At 43.5% G+C, this 15,024-nt stretch overlaps 1 protein-coding gene across 4 annotated transcripts in view; it reads right to left on the reverse strand.

Annotated features, from left to right (window-relative positions):
• Positions 1–11,181, reverse strand: part of LOC136858320 (multiple epidermal growth factor-like domains protein 10) — a 65,646-nt gene extending 54,465 nt beyond the window's left edge. Inside the window, exon 1 of one of the 4 annotated variants that reach the window (XM_068225487.1) lies at positions 11,062–11,181. Coding sequence is in view for 2 of the 4 variants with exons in the window: in XM_068225488.1 (XP_068081589.1) it covers positions 3,846–4,204 (359 nt within the window). In the remaining 2 variants the exon portion in view is untranslated. Of the gene's footprint in view, positions 1–3,845; positions 4,294–11,061 lie in introns of those variants that run through there. The other 3 variants (XM_068225488.1, XM_067137767.2, XM_067137768.2) reach the window with 3 other exon arrangements.
• Positions 11,182–15,024: the final 3,843 nt, after the last annotated feature.

Raw genomic sequence — 15,024 nt, forward strand, 5'->3', positions numbered from 1 at the left:
CTTTCCAGTGTCGACTTAGCTAATGTAACTTAAAGCTTTCAGTTTGTCGAACCAACAAGTTCAAAATGGAACATGCAATGCTACAACATACCTGTAAAAGATACACGCCATGTTTCGTTCAACAAGAATATCCTCAGGTTCTATCAAATCACTTTCAATCATGCGCATATACAGAGTGGTCGGAAAGAACGTGAACCGTGTATCTGAGCGTTAAAGGGTTGATCGTACTGATAAATAAACACACCGGGAGAGTTGGTCGTGCGGTTAGGGACACGCGGCTGTGAGCTTGCATCCGGCAGATAGTGAGTTCGAATCTCACTGTCGGCAGCCCTGAAAATGGTTTTTCGTGGTTTTCCATTTTCACACCAGGCAAATGCTGGGGCTGTACCTTAATTAAGGCCACGGCCGCTTCCTTCCCACTCCTAGGCCTTTCCTATCTCATCGTCGCCATAAGACCTATCTGTGTCTGTGCGACGTAAAGCCACTACCAAAGAAAAGATAAATACACATAATTCGATAACTCGCACCGTTGTCGTTTTACACCTGCTGAAGTTAGCCAATCAGATCGCTTCGCGGACGAATTTAAATGGGCTTTGATCTGCTTGAACTTGAGAACACCAATCGAGGGGAAAAAGGTCGCCGGGAGAGGGGTTTCAGTAGAGACCCTTGCTGACAGGATCGCGCAAGTACGCTACGTTGACACTGGCTGAAACGCACAGTGCTGCTTTATCGGCATCGGTAGCTGCTCGGTGATCAGTCATTTAATAAAATATTCGTTAAACAGCCATGTGGCACGGGCTCGTTGCACCGGAAGTCTAGTCACCACGCAACCCGGTCTTAAACTACGTGCATATTTACCAGGCCTATTTGAATTCGCCCATGAAGCGATCTGATCGCCTAACTTCAAGGTACGTAGAATACAAACTTTGGCCTAACTTCAGCAGCTGATAGGCTACTCCGGCGCGAGATACCGATTTTTTAAGTTATTTATCAGTATGACCAAACCTCTAACGCTCATAAAGGCTCTTCAGGTTCACCCTGTATGTATAATAATGAAAAGTATTGAGGACCCAGTCCTCGAACGAGAAGAATTAACCGTACGCAGTAGAACACTCGGCCCAGCCGAGAGTCGAACCCTGGGTGCTCTGAACCAAAGACCAGTACAGTGACCATGCAGCCAAGGAACCAGACAGAAGAGCAATTAGTTTCTGGCCCTCTGCTCAGTTTAAATTTACGAATGAGATTTGTTGAAAACCATGTTGAGTGTATTGTCCTATGGATAGAACCCTGTGATTATCCGCAAACTTAGAGTCTTGGTGGATGGAAACAGTGTGGCAATGCGATAATTTTGCTGAAAATTTCTAAATAATTATGTTTATTGATTTTCACTCAGTCATACTCTACAAATTTCAACAAATCAGTCTTTCATACATGCCATGCAGTTATTTTTGTTGAACGGGAGAATGGTGATATATAAAGAGCCTTCAAAAGCCGTAAATCTCACGTAAGCCTAACTGGCTCCTGCCCACAATTAGTGGAAGGAAGGAACAGGTTCCGAAAGAGAACCGCTCAATATGTCGGTAGTTGCGCGAGAGGAAATTTCTCATAAATCTGTCACTGAGGGGTTGCATTATCATAACAGATCAATCCGTTTGAATACCTTGGGTGTAATATAGTTAAATAGTGGCAATATCCGCGGATAACCATTCGCGGATGCGGATGCGGATAACACAACCTGTGACAATAAAGTCCGGTGAGTAGTCCTGTACTATCAACATAGATGAACAATGCATGACAGTAATCTTAATGTCCTTCGAAGTAGTCCCCTCCCATAACTATGCACTGCTGATATCGGCGATACATGTCCTGGGAACTTTGCAAGAAGGCTTCCTTTCAGATAGTATTCAAAAGCCTCGTCACGTGTCATTGGATGTCAGGAATATCGTCAAATCTCTTTTCTTTCAAATCGAGTTTGATGCGTGACTTTTCGGCTCTGACCTTTTTCCGACGATGGGATCCCGGAGAACGCCATTCCATGCTTTGCCGTTTCGTTTCAGGATTGTTCCTGGGACACCAGGTTTCATCCTCAGTGACAATACAGTTAAAGAAATTTGGTTTGGCATCCGCCGTTTTGACAAAATCCTGTGAAGCCTCTAAACTTGCCTGCTTCTGATCGTCAGTCAAGTTATGTGGCACAAGACGCGAACACGTTTCCCTCTTCCCTAACTTCTGGGTAACGATTTGTCGCACGGATTCACGGTTAATCTGCAGTTCATCCGCTATCATGCGCACAGTTAATCGCCGATCGTTCGTGATTAATGTCCTCACCTTCTCAATGTTTTCGTCACTGACGGCGGTCGTCGGTCTTCCGCTACAGTGGTTGTCAGAAACACTTTCCCGGCCTCCTCGAAAACGGACGAACCACTCGTACACACACTTCAAGCACACCCTTCAAGAACAGTGCTTGGTCTTCTTAAACACGTACCAGCATCGCATGCGTTTCTTTCGGTGTTTTGCCAGGCTTAAAACAAAACTGTACTGTACATTGATCTTTTGGTCGTTCATGTTCCTGTTCGCAGTTCATAACCAACGCACTAAACACGCACTTTGTCAAACAGGTCTTACACGGCACACACACGATGCTCAACTGAACAACGTTGGGAGCAGGTGATCAAAACCTGCTGCTACGCAGATGCAGCGTTGTGTGTCGCCAGTGTTGCCGGATCGACCGTTCTGACTTCATTCACCGAACTTTATTGTCACAGGTTGTATTTTGCATATCCCCGCAGGGCTCTACCTATGGAATAGAATCATGAACACTTAAAACAGCTATGGAGCGTAAACTCGAAGTTTTTTAGATGTGAGTACATCGACGTATTGCAGCCATATCCTAAGACACTCGAAGGGTACAGTATGTTGAAAATACTTTGGACAGCACGGATGACCAAACAAGGTCTTATGCAAAGTAGGACCTAAGAGAGAGCTGGTTCACAGCATTAAAATAAGAAAACCAGCGTATCTATGGTGAATCGTCTCAGTTATAATGGGAAGGAATATACAGGGAAAGAGAGGAAAAGGAGTTCTGTAACATAATACAATGGACAGGTCTCAATCAACAATAGCTTATTGAAACAGTTAGGACAGAAATACACATGCTATAATGATCGCCAAACTTCTTTAAAAGAGACGGTCAATAAGTCTGCCAGTGGCGTACGCAAGGAGGGGGGGGGGGTGTATTTAAGAACGGTTATTCAAATGCAATGTACAGTTATTTTAATATAATGTGTCCTACTGCTAACATTACCATTATTATTATGATGATTATTGCTACTCTCATTATTAGATTATTGTTATTTCTGGTTTCAGGTGTGTTACTTTCAATGTGAGAAACTAACAAAAATATTCAATTTATATTTCTTTATTCGTATATTGTTTTATGTTGAAAAAAAAAAGAGAGGTTAAAATGTTAAAAGGGGGACAGAGTTAATCCAGCTAACCTCCCCTCCCTCCCCCCCCCCTCCCGCTCCCTTGCGTACGCCATTGAAGTGTAGCATTAGTATCTTATGGAATTTTGATATTAAAGCAGATGGTCCAATGGAAAGGACCGACAAACGTTGTTTCGTGTACTGGTGAAGGATTTTTACGGTCAACGAAGTAATCTCCAAAGCGCGCTATCGAATTGTTTGGACTTGATTGGATCATCACGAAGATGCCAACTATAAATTACGACGAAACATTAATAAACATTAATACAGCCAAACAAGAGGAAAGTGCGCTCCAGATAAGCATTGCTCCAGCTTTTTTTCACGAAGTAGTAATAAATTCGTATTTGTTAGTTAGCTCACCTCTTGCTTTCCGTGTCACACACCCCTGGTTCGGCTCGGAACACTCCACCCTCCATGAAAGTGGCCACGAAATCTCGCTCATCTTGAGGCAGTGGCCAGTTCCAAGCATTGGGATTGATGACACATCCTGCAGGACTTACACACTTTGGTACGTTTGGTCGGCACAGTCCTATGAGGCCACTTCTCGACTCTCGGTCCCAGCATGCGGCTGTCACATTGTATCTTATGGGTATCCCAGGAACTGAGGGGACAGTGGATAAGAATTGGCGGACTCGTCCCAGGACAGTATCAGATATCTCCTCTGCCCATGTCGAGAAACCCGACAGGGCCAATAGCACCGCCAGTGAGAAGACCAGCATGATGCACAACTGAATGAATAAGCATCATCACGCTGGAGGAGTTGTGCAGCACTATAGACCTCAGCACGTGATTCCACGGCCTTCGCCAAAACAAGACCGGTTCGTTTTTGCTCCGCAGCGAACACATGTTGCACTGTAGTTCAGGTCAGTTCCCTCATCACAATACCACTTGCTTCTCATCTCTCGTGGTCTTGCGGTTGACACATGGTAGCTTCTCGTCCAATTGGTGTTCTCGTTCGATTATCCCTAGTTCGAATCAAGATTCTGCCATGAATTTAATTCACTGGCGCGTACTCACGTAACCATCTCGTGCATGTTCATCGTGGGCTAGAAGCTGACGTACGGAACTGTTCGGTAGGAAGCCTTAAATTGCAGTACTTCGTGTAACAGGCAGGACATGGCGCACGCGGCCCTTCTAATTTATTCGTAACTATTTCAAGGGCTTTCTAAACGGAATGTATGCTTTCAAGTACAGTACAAATAAAACAATACAAAAATGAAGATAGACAACGGTCAGGTTGTAAACAAAAATGGTAGCCAATCAGGATAGTCCGGAGTGATCTGAAACTTCTTCCTCCTGGTCTATTCCCAACTTATTGAGGCCGGCAGCTTACGTCGGTATGGCCCAGTTTTACGACTATGCCCTTCCTGACGCCTGTCCTATGTGGAGGAATGTATTCACTAATGCGTGTTTCCCTGGCGATTGGCAAATAAGAACACAAACACCGAGAAACACGCAATAGCGAATACATAATTATAGAGTTGGCGTAAAAAAGGGCATTCGGCTGTAGAACGGGGCTAAATCCATACCAAGTGCCGACTTCAATAAATTGGGGTTAAGGCCAGGAAAAAGCCCAGACCCCCTTTCCCACCAACTCAATCCCAGTCCTGATTTTAGCTAGCGGCCAATTCGGCAGCAGATCGGTTTCCCCTTTTAATAATAATAATAGTTTTACGCCCCACTAACTACTTTTGCGGTTTTCGGAGAGTCAGGCTGCCGTAATTTTGTCCCACATGAGTTCTTTCACGTGCCGACAAATCTGCCGACACGAGACGGGCGTATTTGAGCACCTTCAAATACCACCGGGCTAAGACGGGACCGAACCTACCGACTTGTGTTCAAATTGTGCGCTTTACCGTCTGAGCAACTCAGCCCAGTGGTATGTTCCAACCAATCACGACTGCTCTGCATTTAGAGCTGTCACTCAGGTGGCAGGTTCTCCATCAGTCCCTTCCTAGTCTGTTCTTAAATGAATTGCCCCAGTTTGTCCTCTTGAATTCCGAGCTTATTTGTGTACTATCGTTCCTAGCCATCTCTACACTAATAGCTACAGTAGAAACATTCAGCGTAGTTGAGCATCTCGTCTCCTTTCTTCGAAGTCTTCCCAGACCAAAGTCTGCAACATTGTCGTAACATTACTCCTTTGTCTGAAATCACCCAGAACAAATTGTGCTGCTTTCCTTTGAATCTTTTCCAGTTCTCGTATCAAGTAAGCCTAATCCTGGTGAGAGTACCATACATTGGACCACACCCTAATTGGGGTCTTTCCAGAGACTTATGCGCCCTCTCCTTTACATTACTAAACAAACCCCGTGGCACAACAATCCCGAAGGGCCTTGGCCTACCACACGACCGCTGTTCACTCCGAAGGCGTGCAGATTACGAGGTGTCGTGTGGTCGGCCCGAAAAATCCTCTCAGTCGTTATTCTTGGCTTTCTAGACCACGACCACCCTCTCACAGCTCCTCATCTGTAATCACGTAGGCTGAGTGGACTTCGAACCAGCCCTCGAAGTTCCGACACTTCGAAAAATGAAGGTGTCGGTAAAAGAAGGGGAAGAGCCATGAAGAACGACTCCCCAGGCCTCGGAAACCTAATACCATCGAGGTCGGGAGTGAACAAGAGTTGGCCAAGGGAGGTCGGGTAGGAAAGATAAAAGTAAGGAGACTGGTACAAGTAAGTGGAAGCAATGCCAGTCCGGGGAATCGAACCCGGGGTCTCCGGGTAAAAGGCAGGTGCGCTACTCCTTCATGCATCGTACACATTGTTAACCTAGGCTATATAACTCCTAATCGTGGCCGCCTGATTACAGAAATTTGTTAAATCGTTTTCGTAATTTTTAGCCATATTTTACTTTTAGGTCCTTTTCTAAATTTCCTTTTTTTTTCCTTCTTTCTTTCTTTCTTTCTTTTCTTTCTTTATCTGTTTAGCCTCCAGGGTCCGTTTTTCCCTCGGACTGAACGAGGGTTCCCACCTCTACCGCCTCTAGGGCAGTGTCCTGAAGCGTCAGACATCGGGTCGAAGGATACAACCGGGGAGGAGGACCAGTACCTCGTCCAAGCAGCCTCAACTGCTATGCTGAACAGGGGCCTTGTGGGGGTGATTGGAAGATTGGAAGGGGTAGACAAGGAACAGAGAAGGAAGCGGCCGTAGTCTTAAGTTAGGTACCATCCCGGCATTTGTCTAGAGGAGAAGTAGGAAGCCATGGAAAACCACTTCGAGGATGACTGAGGTGGGAACTGAACCCATCTCTACTCAGTTGACCTCCCTAGGCTGAGTGAACCTCGTCCAGCCCTCGTATCACTTTTCAAATTTCGTGGCAGAGCCGGGAATCGAACCCGGGCCTCCGGGGATGGCAGCTAATCACGCTAACCACTATACCACAGAGGCGGGCTTTCTAAATTTTACCTCTTTATTTTGTCATTTTCACCAATTCGTTACATTAAATTCTTGCTTTGAAATCATTTTTATATGTTCTCCGTTCTTATTTAATAATTTGTTAGGGGCGCGCGGCTGTGAGCTTGCATCCGGGAGATAGTGGGTTCGAACCCCAATGTCGGTAGCCCTGAAGATGGTCTTCCGTGGTTTCCCATTTTCACAACAGGAAAATGCTGGGGCTGTACATTAATTATGGCCACTGCCGCTTCCTTCTCACTCGTAGGCCTTCCCTATCCCATCGTCGCCACAACACCTATCTGTGTCGGTGCAACGTAAAACAAATTGTAAATAATAATAATAATAATAATAATAATAATAATAATAATAATAATAATAATAATAATAATAATAATAATAATAATAATAATAATAATAATAATAATAATGTGTACTCCCGTACATTGGGTAGCCAATGTACCTGAATAAACGAGCATACTCAAACATCAAAAGGTTCCGTACTCAGTTCGGAAATTGTGAAATAACGTAACCTTATCGGGACTCTTCGGAAATGCACAACCCTAGAGAGCGACAATACATAGGTTTTAATTTGAATGGTCTTGCGATGAGATGGGTATTATTATCACTGAAGTAGGTGCAATTTCACATTTCAGGCAGGTTCTTACGTGCCTCAGTGCTAACATTCATATGCGTGCTTGCAGAGTTGGGAAGTAATTGAGTAAAGGAATTAAATTACTTGTAACGATTACTTTTTAGTAATTTGTAGTCGCAATCGTTACTTTTCACAAAATGTAATTTTTACTCGTAATTTACTTCTGGTCCGCCTCTGTGGTGTAGTGGTTAGTTTGATTAACTGCCGCTCCTGTAGGCCCGGGTTCGATTGCCAGCTCTGCCACGAAATATGGAAAATGGTACTAGGGCTGGAAGGGGGTTTACTGAACCTCGGGAGGTCAATTGAGTAAGGGGTGTTTCGATTCCCACCTCAGCCATCCTCGAAGTGGTTTTCCGTAGTTTCCCATTTCTCCTCCAAACAAATATCGGGATGACCAGGCGGCAGGGAAACTTCTGATGTTACTCTAGCGCCGCCAGACACAAGGGTTACGTGGTCGAGAATGGAGCCGGAATAAACATATGATGCTGAAGGAGTTAAGGCATTTCTATTCCCTTATTTAATAAGTTATCCTGAAAATAATGAAAACATGAATGTGACGTGCAAATTTTGCTTGTGATGATAGCCATTTAATGGCTCTATGCCAAAATACACAATGGAGTAATGCATTTTTTCCTGCAAACTGATGATGATGATGATGATGATGATGATGCTTGTTGTTTTAAAGGGCCTAACATCGAAGGTCATCGGCCCCCCTGCAAACTTTGTTGTCATTACATCCCCATGTACTTTCTGTGAAGTAATTGTAATTTTACTGGTTACTTTTTGAAAAACTAATTTGTAATTTTAATTGAGCACATTTCTTCTCAGATAACTGTAATTGAGGCGAATTACTTTGACTTTTTACTTTTCCCATCATTGCGTGCTCTTTAGTTTGGTTTTACACAGCGCGAGTTTTACTTATTTATTCGTGTATGATTCATTTCAAGTATTAGAATTCCAAAGGTAAAGCTTTAGCTGTCCATCGAAGGAAAATTAACAATTCGGAGAGTTCTTCAGATGGTCAGATACCTTTCTGAGAAATATGTGAACTAAAAGGGGCTCATGTAAAAGATAATAATAATATTGTTTGCTTTACGTCTCACTAACTACTTTTGACGATTTTCGGAGATGCCACGGTGCCAGAATTATGTCACGCAGGAGTTCTTTTACGTAAATCTACCGACACGAGGCTGTCGTATTTGAGCACCTTCAAATACCACCGGACTGAGCCAGGATCGTACCTGCCAAGTTGGGGTGGGAAGGCTAGCTCCTCAGCCGTCTGAGCCACCCAGCCCGGCCAGCATGACTCTTGATGAGAACCATGAGACTTGTAGTTATGGTTAATGTAAGCTACTACTTCGTTCTCGAATATACGGAGGAATTTTCAAGGCTTACCTCTCATCATAAATAAAACGAGAAATTAACCATGTCGCCTGTATGGTGTAGTGGTTAGCGTGATTAGCTATCCCCCGCCCCCGGAGGCCCGGGTTCGATTCCCGGCTCTACCACGAAATTTGAAAAAAGTTACGAGGGCTGGAACGGGGTCCGCTCATCCTTGGGAGGTCAACTGAGTCAGCCATGCTCGAAGTGGTTTCCCACTTATCCTCCAGGCAAATTCCGAGATGGTACCTAACTTAAAGCCACAGCCGCTTCCTTCCCTCTTCGTTGTCTATCCCTCCCAATCTTCCCACCCCCGCACAATGCCCCTTCTCACCATAGCAGGTGAGGCCGCCTGGGCGAGTTACTGGTCTTCATCCCCAGTTGTATCCCCAGACCCAAAGTCTCCCACTCCAGGACACTGCCCTTGAGGCGGTAGAGGTGGGATCCCTCGCTGAATCCGAAGGAAAAACCAACCCTGGAGGGTAAGCTGATTAAGAAAGAAGAGAATATATATATTTTTTTCATATGTCCAATACACTGGCTTCTCGTTTTTCAAGTACAGGCCTCCTCCATTCGCTTTATCTTCTGTATGATCTTTATCATCCGGGATGCCTCTCATGCATATTGTTCAATTTTTTTCCTAATCGCTACCCACAACACCAGCATGATCTAACTAAATACTTTCCAAACTTTGAGTTTCCTTCAATTCTCTTTCAGAGCCTAAAATACATCCTTCATCATGTTGCGTCTACTGATCTTATATTCTTGTGCACGTTTGAATACCCGACACTGCTGTAGTTTCTTTTAGTAGGTTGTTGTTGTTTTTTTTTTGTTGTTTTTTTTTGCTATTGGCTTTACGTCACACCGACACATAGGTCTTATGGTGACGATAGGATAGTAAAGGCCTAGGAGTTGGAAGGAAGCGGCCGTGGCCTTAATTAAGGTACGGCCCCAGCATTTATCTGGTGTGAAAACGGGAAACCACGGAAAACCATCTTCAGGGCTGCCAACAGTGGGGCTCGAACCCACTATCTCCCGGATGCAAGCTCACAGACGTGCGCCTCTAACCGCACGGCTAACTCGCCCAGTAGTAGGTGTTTAACAACGCACTGATTCCTTCAGGAAAGAACTAGAAATGGGAATGTATAGAACCATAGCCTTAAATTTTAAAAAGAGAGCTATGGCATTTGCGCGATGTACAAATTCAAGGCGGTGTCCCAGCAATTGTTGAATTAATAGATGAAGATTAGTGACTAATCGGAAAATTAGTTCCTTCCCAGTGTCAGAGTATCGAGCTTCAAATCCCAAGACTGCAGGTTCAAACCCGCAAGAGGTATTTCGAAGGACTTTTGAAGGGTACCTAAGTCGATTTGGCAGTCCATGGCATACGATTACGACAATCTCGTAACACAGTCGGTATTTACCAGAAAATAAATCAATTAAAATTCCACTATAGACCGCCCATTTGTGTACCAGTGTTTAGTACTCTACTACTGATCCGTTGAGGGAGCTAGTATTGAGAAGTGGTGATGATTATTATTTCAAGCGGATGAAAATGCAGCCAAGCATCCCCTCTTAAGTCATTTAAGAAGGAAAAGGTCCAATCATTCGAAGAATGAAGGTAAGTTACCGGCAAAAGAAAGGGAGTAGGACGTTAAATGTAGGCCTTTCAAATCCAATACCTTTGGACCCAGAAGAGAGCAGAAGTTAACCGAGGGAGATCAGATACGAAAGATGAAGGTGAGGGTCCTGGAAAGCAGGCCAACCAGCACCATGGGTGCCTTTACTGCTGTGAATTCTGGCTGTCTTCTTCGCTCCCTCAGTTTATCTCCAGCGAAATGCTGGGGCAGTGCTTCTCAAGACTATGGCTGATTCCCTTCCAAACACATACAACCCGTTCAGTGTAGACAGCGTATTGACAGAGACAAAATTCACAACCAGTAGATACATCCTTTTCTTGGCCACGAATAACAAATTAACAGCGCCATCAAGAATAGGCATTAAATACGAATGAGTTTTGAACTTGAGTCCAACCCCCATCGTTATTTCTAAACTGATTGTCAGTCTATATGTCCTTTCTGTTACCCATTCCTTTATCTCTGGAAAACGCATGTGGTCACTCAAGATAATGAAATACACTGGATTTTACCTGGATAACTTGTCTTCATTGATGGTAGGTACTATCTGGAAGGTGTTACACTGTTCACTTTCAAGAAGACGTTCGCACCGGAGTACTGCACGGAAGTTTGGCCAGTTCTACCAACCGGTATGCCATTTACGAAAATGACGCGTCCTTCTTCAGTGACGTCATTACCATTCACTTGACGTCCATTTATAACACCGCTTTTACCAAAAATAAATCCTTCATCACCTTGTATCACTCCGTAGTCTCCAATAATTCTTCCTGAAGCACCAATAATATTTCCAGAGTTCCCTATTATCATACCGTTGTCACCTTCAATAACACCGCTACGTCCGTGTATAGTAGCGTTATTGCCCGTTATTCTTCCACCAGTTCCTTGTATTCTGCCGCTATCACCGACAATGGCACCATTGTTGCCAATAATAAGTCCATTGTCCCCAAAAATATCACAATTGTCACCGATCGCAGCATTGTTATTACCATATAGTTTACTATCATTACCTATCAACATAACATTGTCCTCAAATATAACTCTTTCATTGTCTCTGATCACAGTTCGTTCGTCACAATAACTCCGCGTCATACAGGATAGAACAAGTAATATTATTCCGATAAGTTTCTTGTAGTACGTCATATCGTAAGTGATTTCCATTTATACTTTGCTGTGTCCAACAAATAGATCTTAGGCGCCAAGTATATCACACATAAACATAGTTCGAGGTTACATTGAACTACCCTTGACTATGGAACAAACAACGCAAAATCAGCACGATTAACCGACATAAGACAGAGAATACTAATGAATGAGTTCGCTGGTGCCAAACTCTTTCGAGCTGTCATTATGGTCTAAGGGTCAGATGACAAGTACACGGGTTATCAGAAAGAGAGTTCAGTGCACGGACAATTCAGCAGAGGAAAATGAATTGTATAATGTGTGTATGTTGAGTCCTCAGCCTATCCCCAGCACTGCCATACAGAATGTTCGGAGGTTCCCATTACAAACTCCTACTTTAAATAAATCCAGTGGCAGCTGGAAACATACCGCCTAGTCGAGCAGCTCGTCTCCTTAGTCCCAAACCTTCCTAGTTTTCAATATTTTCGGAACACTACTCTTTTGTCGGAAATCACCGAACAAATCGTGCCGCTTTCTTTTGGATCTTTTCCAGTTCTCAAATCAAGTAATCCTCGTAACGGTGCCATATGCTGGAATCATACTCTAATTTGGTTCTGCACATCCTTACTGCCAGTCTACCCGTTCGTCCCGTTTCTTGATACGAGGTCGGGGATAAGGTGAGATAAATTTATATGGCATATTTTGATTGCCCGATGCTCTTTCTGACGCCAACCTCAGATGAGGAACTAATGAAGATGAAATTAATAGTGGTGAATAAAATGGGATAAGGAGATTGAAGGTATCGGTTGTGGGCTATGAACAAGAACTGTTTGCCTGGAATTAAAAAAGAGAAACCACAGAAAATTATTCTCAGGATAGCCGACGTTGGGGTTCGAAACAACGCGTTTGCTGACTTTAGCTTCATAGCGGCAGCGCATTAACACTCCCCTCGATCTTTATACCGTTACATCCTTTACATTCTTATTACAACCACTAAATACCCTCATAACCATATGAAGAGATCTGCAACAATCTCGTTAGTGTGATTACCCCAATGAATATGTTTTCGTATAATAACACCTAGGTAGGCCTACTTACAGTAGTCCCCTTGAGGTACTATCACCCCACCAGCACAGTAAATAAAACTGCGAGGACATTTGTTCCTGGTGAAACTTACAGTATGACGTTTTCCCCGTTTATCAAAATACCGTCCATCTCACAACTTCTTCGAGGACTTTTCGCAGTCGCTAACATCCTTGTGACGTATTTATTACTTTATACAGAATAACATCATCCGCAAAGATGGCGGTGAGTGAGAGTAACTGTATGTTTTTCCCGTTGCCTACGTTATAATACAAGGCCTGAAAATAGAGCCCGTAAAACGCTATGGAAGTGGTTACACTGAAGTTCAATGCCGGGCCGCTAGGATCGCTTTCTTGCCCCCTTGCTACCAGGCTCGCGCCTTTAAACGTGTTCATTAACTGAGTTGGTTGTGAATGTATCATGTATTTGTCTGATGTTAAGCATTCGCAGTTCCAGTCATGGTTTATTCACGAGAAATTAAAGGTAGTGGAATTTCGTTTCACAAGTTTCCAGTGAATGTTCAATGTTCGAAGCATTATACAGAGGAAGTATTACGCATGAGATAGGACTTCAAGCTGATCGAAGTAGGCCTCTGTTCCTAAGTTTTGATACGAGTTACGTCGTAAGAATCGGGCGATCCCAAAATTTGTCACTGGACTTTTTTTAAACTATGCTACCGTGACCGGCAATCATTTGAGAGGCATCTTCAAACTCAGAAATCTTAAATTAGGAAACCAACGAGGAAAATAACTTGCCCAACAAATTTCACGAAAATGAATGTAGCAAGAGCTAAAAATATTGTATTTTCCCCTGAAACAATCCCTGGTTTGAAAAGTATGGAGGTGGTTTTGTCCGGAGAGCATACAATACAGTTTAAAATAAGCCATTTGTTTTATGGAGCATTTTATTAAATTGTTCAATGCGCATAACGTCTGCAACACCTCACATGGTACATATTCAGGAACGAGAACAAACGATCATCTTTTAATCGGGCGAGTTGGTCATACGGTTAGGGGCGCGCGGCTGTGAGCTTGCATCCGGGAGATAGTGGGTTCGAATCCCACTGTCGGCAGCCCTGAAGATGGTTTTCCGTGGTTTCCCATTTTGACACCAGGCAAATGCTGAGGCTGTACCTTAATTAAGGCCACGGCCGCTTCCTTCCAACTCCTAGGCCTTTCGTAACCCATCGTCGCCATAATACCTATCTGTGTCGGTGCGATGTAAAGTCACTAGCAAAAAAAAAAAAAAGCATCTTTTAGTACTGAAGATGAACTCCTCAGTTGGTTAATTAATGATTTCCTCTCATATATTAGGAAACTTAAAATGCATTCAAAGAAAGTAAAAAAGAATCATGAGAGAAATGTATCAGGCATAGATCTTGTCTACCCAGTCCATTGTGGCCTGCGTAAAATACTTCATAAGTATACATTTGCATTATGCATTGACGAGGAACCTAGCGAGCTATGACATCGAGCTCTTCTTCAGCTACCTAAGACGTGTGGCAAAAGAAAAAACAGACTGTAAAGGCTGTTTAGAACATCTCTGTTGTCCAGCTACTCAAAGTCCAACATTGTGTCTTATTCGTTTTCAAGATCGAGGAGCCCTCAGATACCGAAAATCATCGTCTGTGGCACTTCTGCAGTGAACGACGGAATTTGTCACTTCCGCTACGCAGTACTTATCCCGAAGAGAGTTACTAAAAGGTGTACATTTATTTTTTCGAAAGACATGTTCAACAGTGAAATTAAGTGTGGAAAGTGTAAAGGCGACAAACCACCTCTTTTTCTACTATGAAAATTTCTGAGAAGTGAGAACTCTGTTAGACAACATTGCTTTGAGCCACTCAAGTAGAAGAGAGAAAGTTTTGAAACTTGATAAGAAGCCCCTCAGAAGGAAAGTTTTGAAACTTCAATGACATATCCAAGCCAATGCAGCACCGCTCTATAAATAAAGTACTGTCAATACTCGCAAAAACATTCAGTTCTTTTTATTTAGGATATACTTTACTTATTTGACATATACGGCCATGCGAATACAAGGGGGGCAAGACCGCGATCCTAGCGGCTGAATGGTGAACTAGGAAGCAAACCGTTTCCACGAGTGCATTTCAAGGCCTTGTATTATAGCGTAGGCAACGGTTTTCCTCTGCGTTCTTTAAGGAGTTTTGGTGTCAAAACAAGTAGTGTGCGCAAAAGAATATAGTGATGTTCATCTAGACGATCCAGCCAGTGATTCCCTGTGTTGTGAAGTGCTCGGAAATAATTCTGTACACT

Source organism: Anabrus simplex, chromosome 1 (genome assembly GCF_040414725.1).
Source record: "Anabrus simplex isolate iqAnaSimp1 chromosome 1, ASM4041472v1, whole genome shotgun sequence".
NCBI classification, from domain to species: Eukaryota; Metazoa; Arthropoda; class Insecta; order Orthoptera; family Tettigoniidae; genus Anabrus; species Anabrus simplex.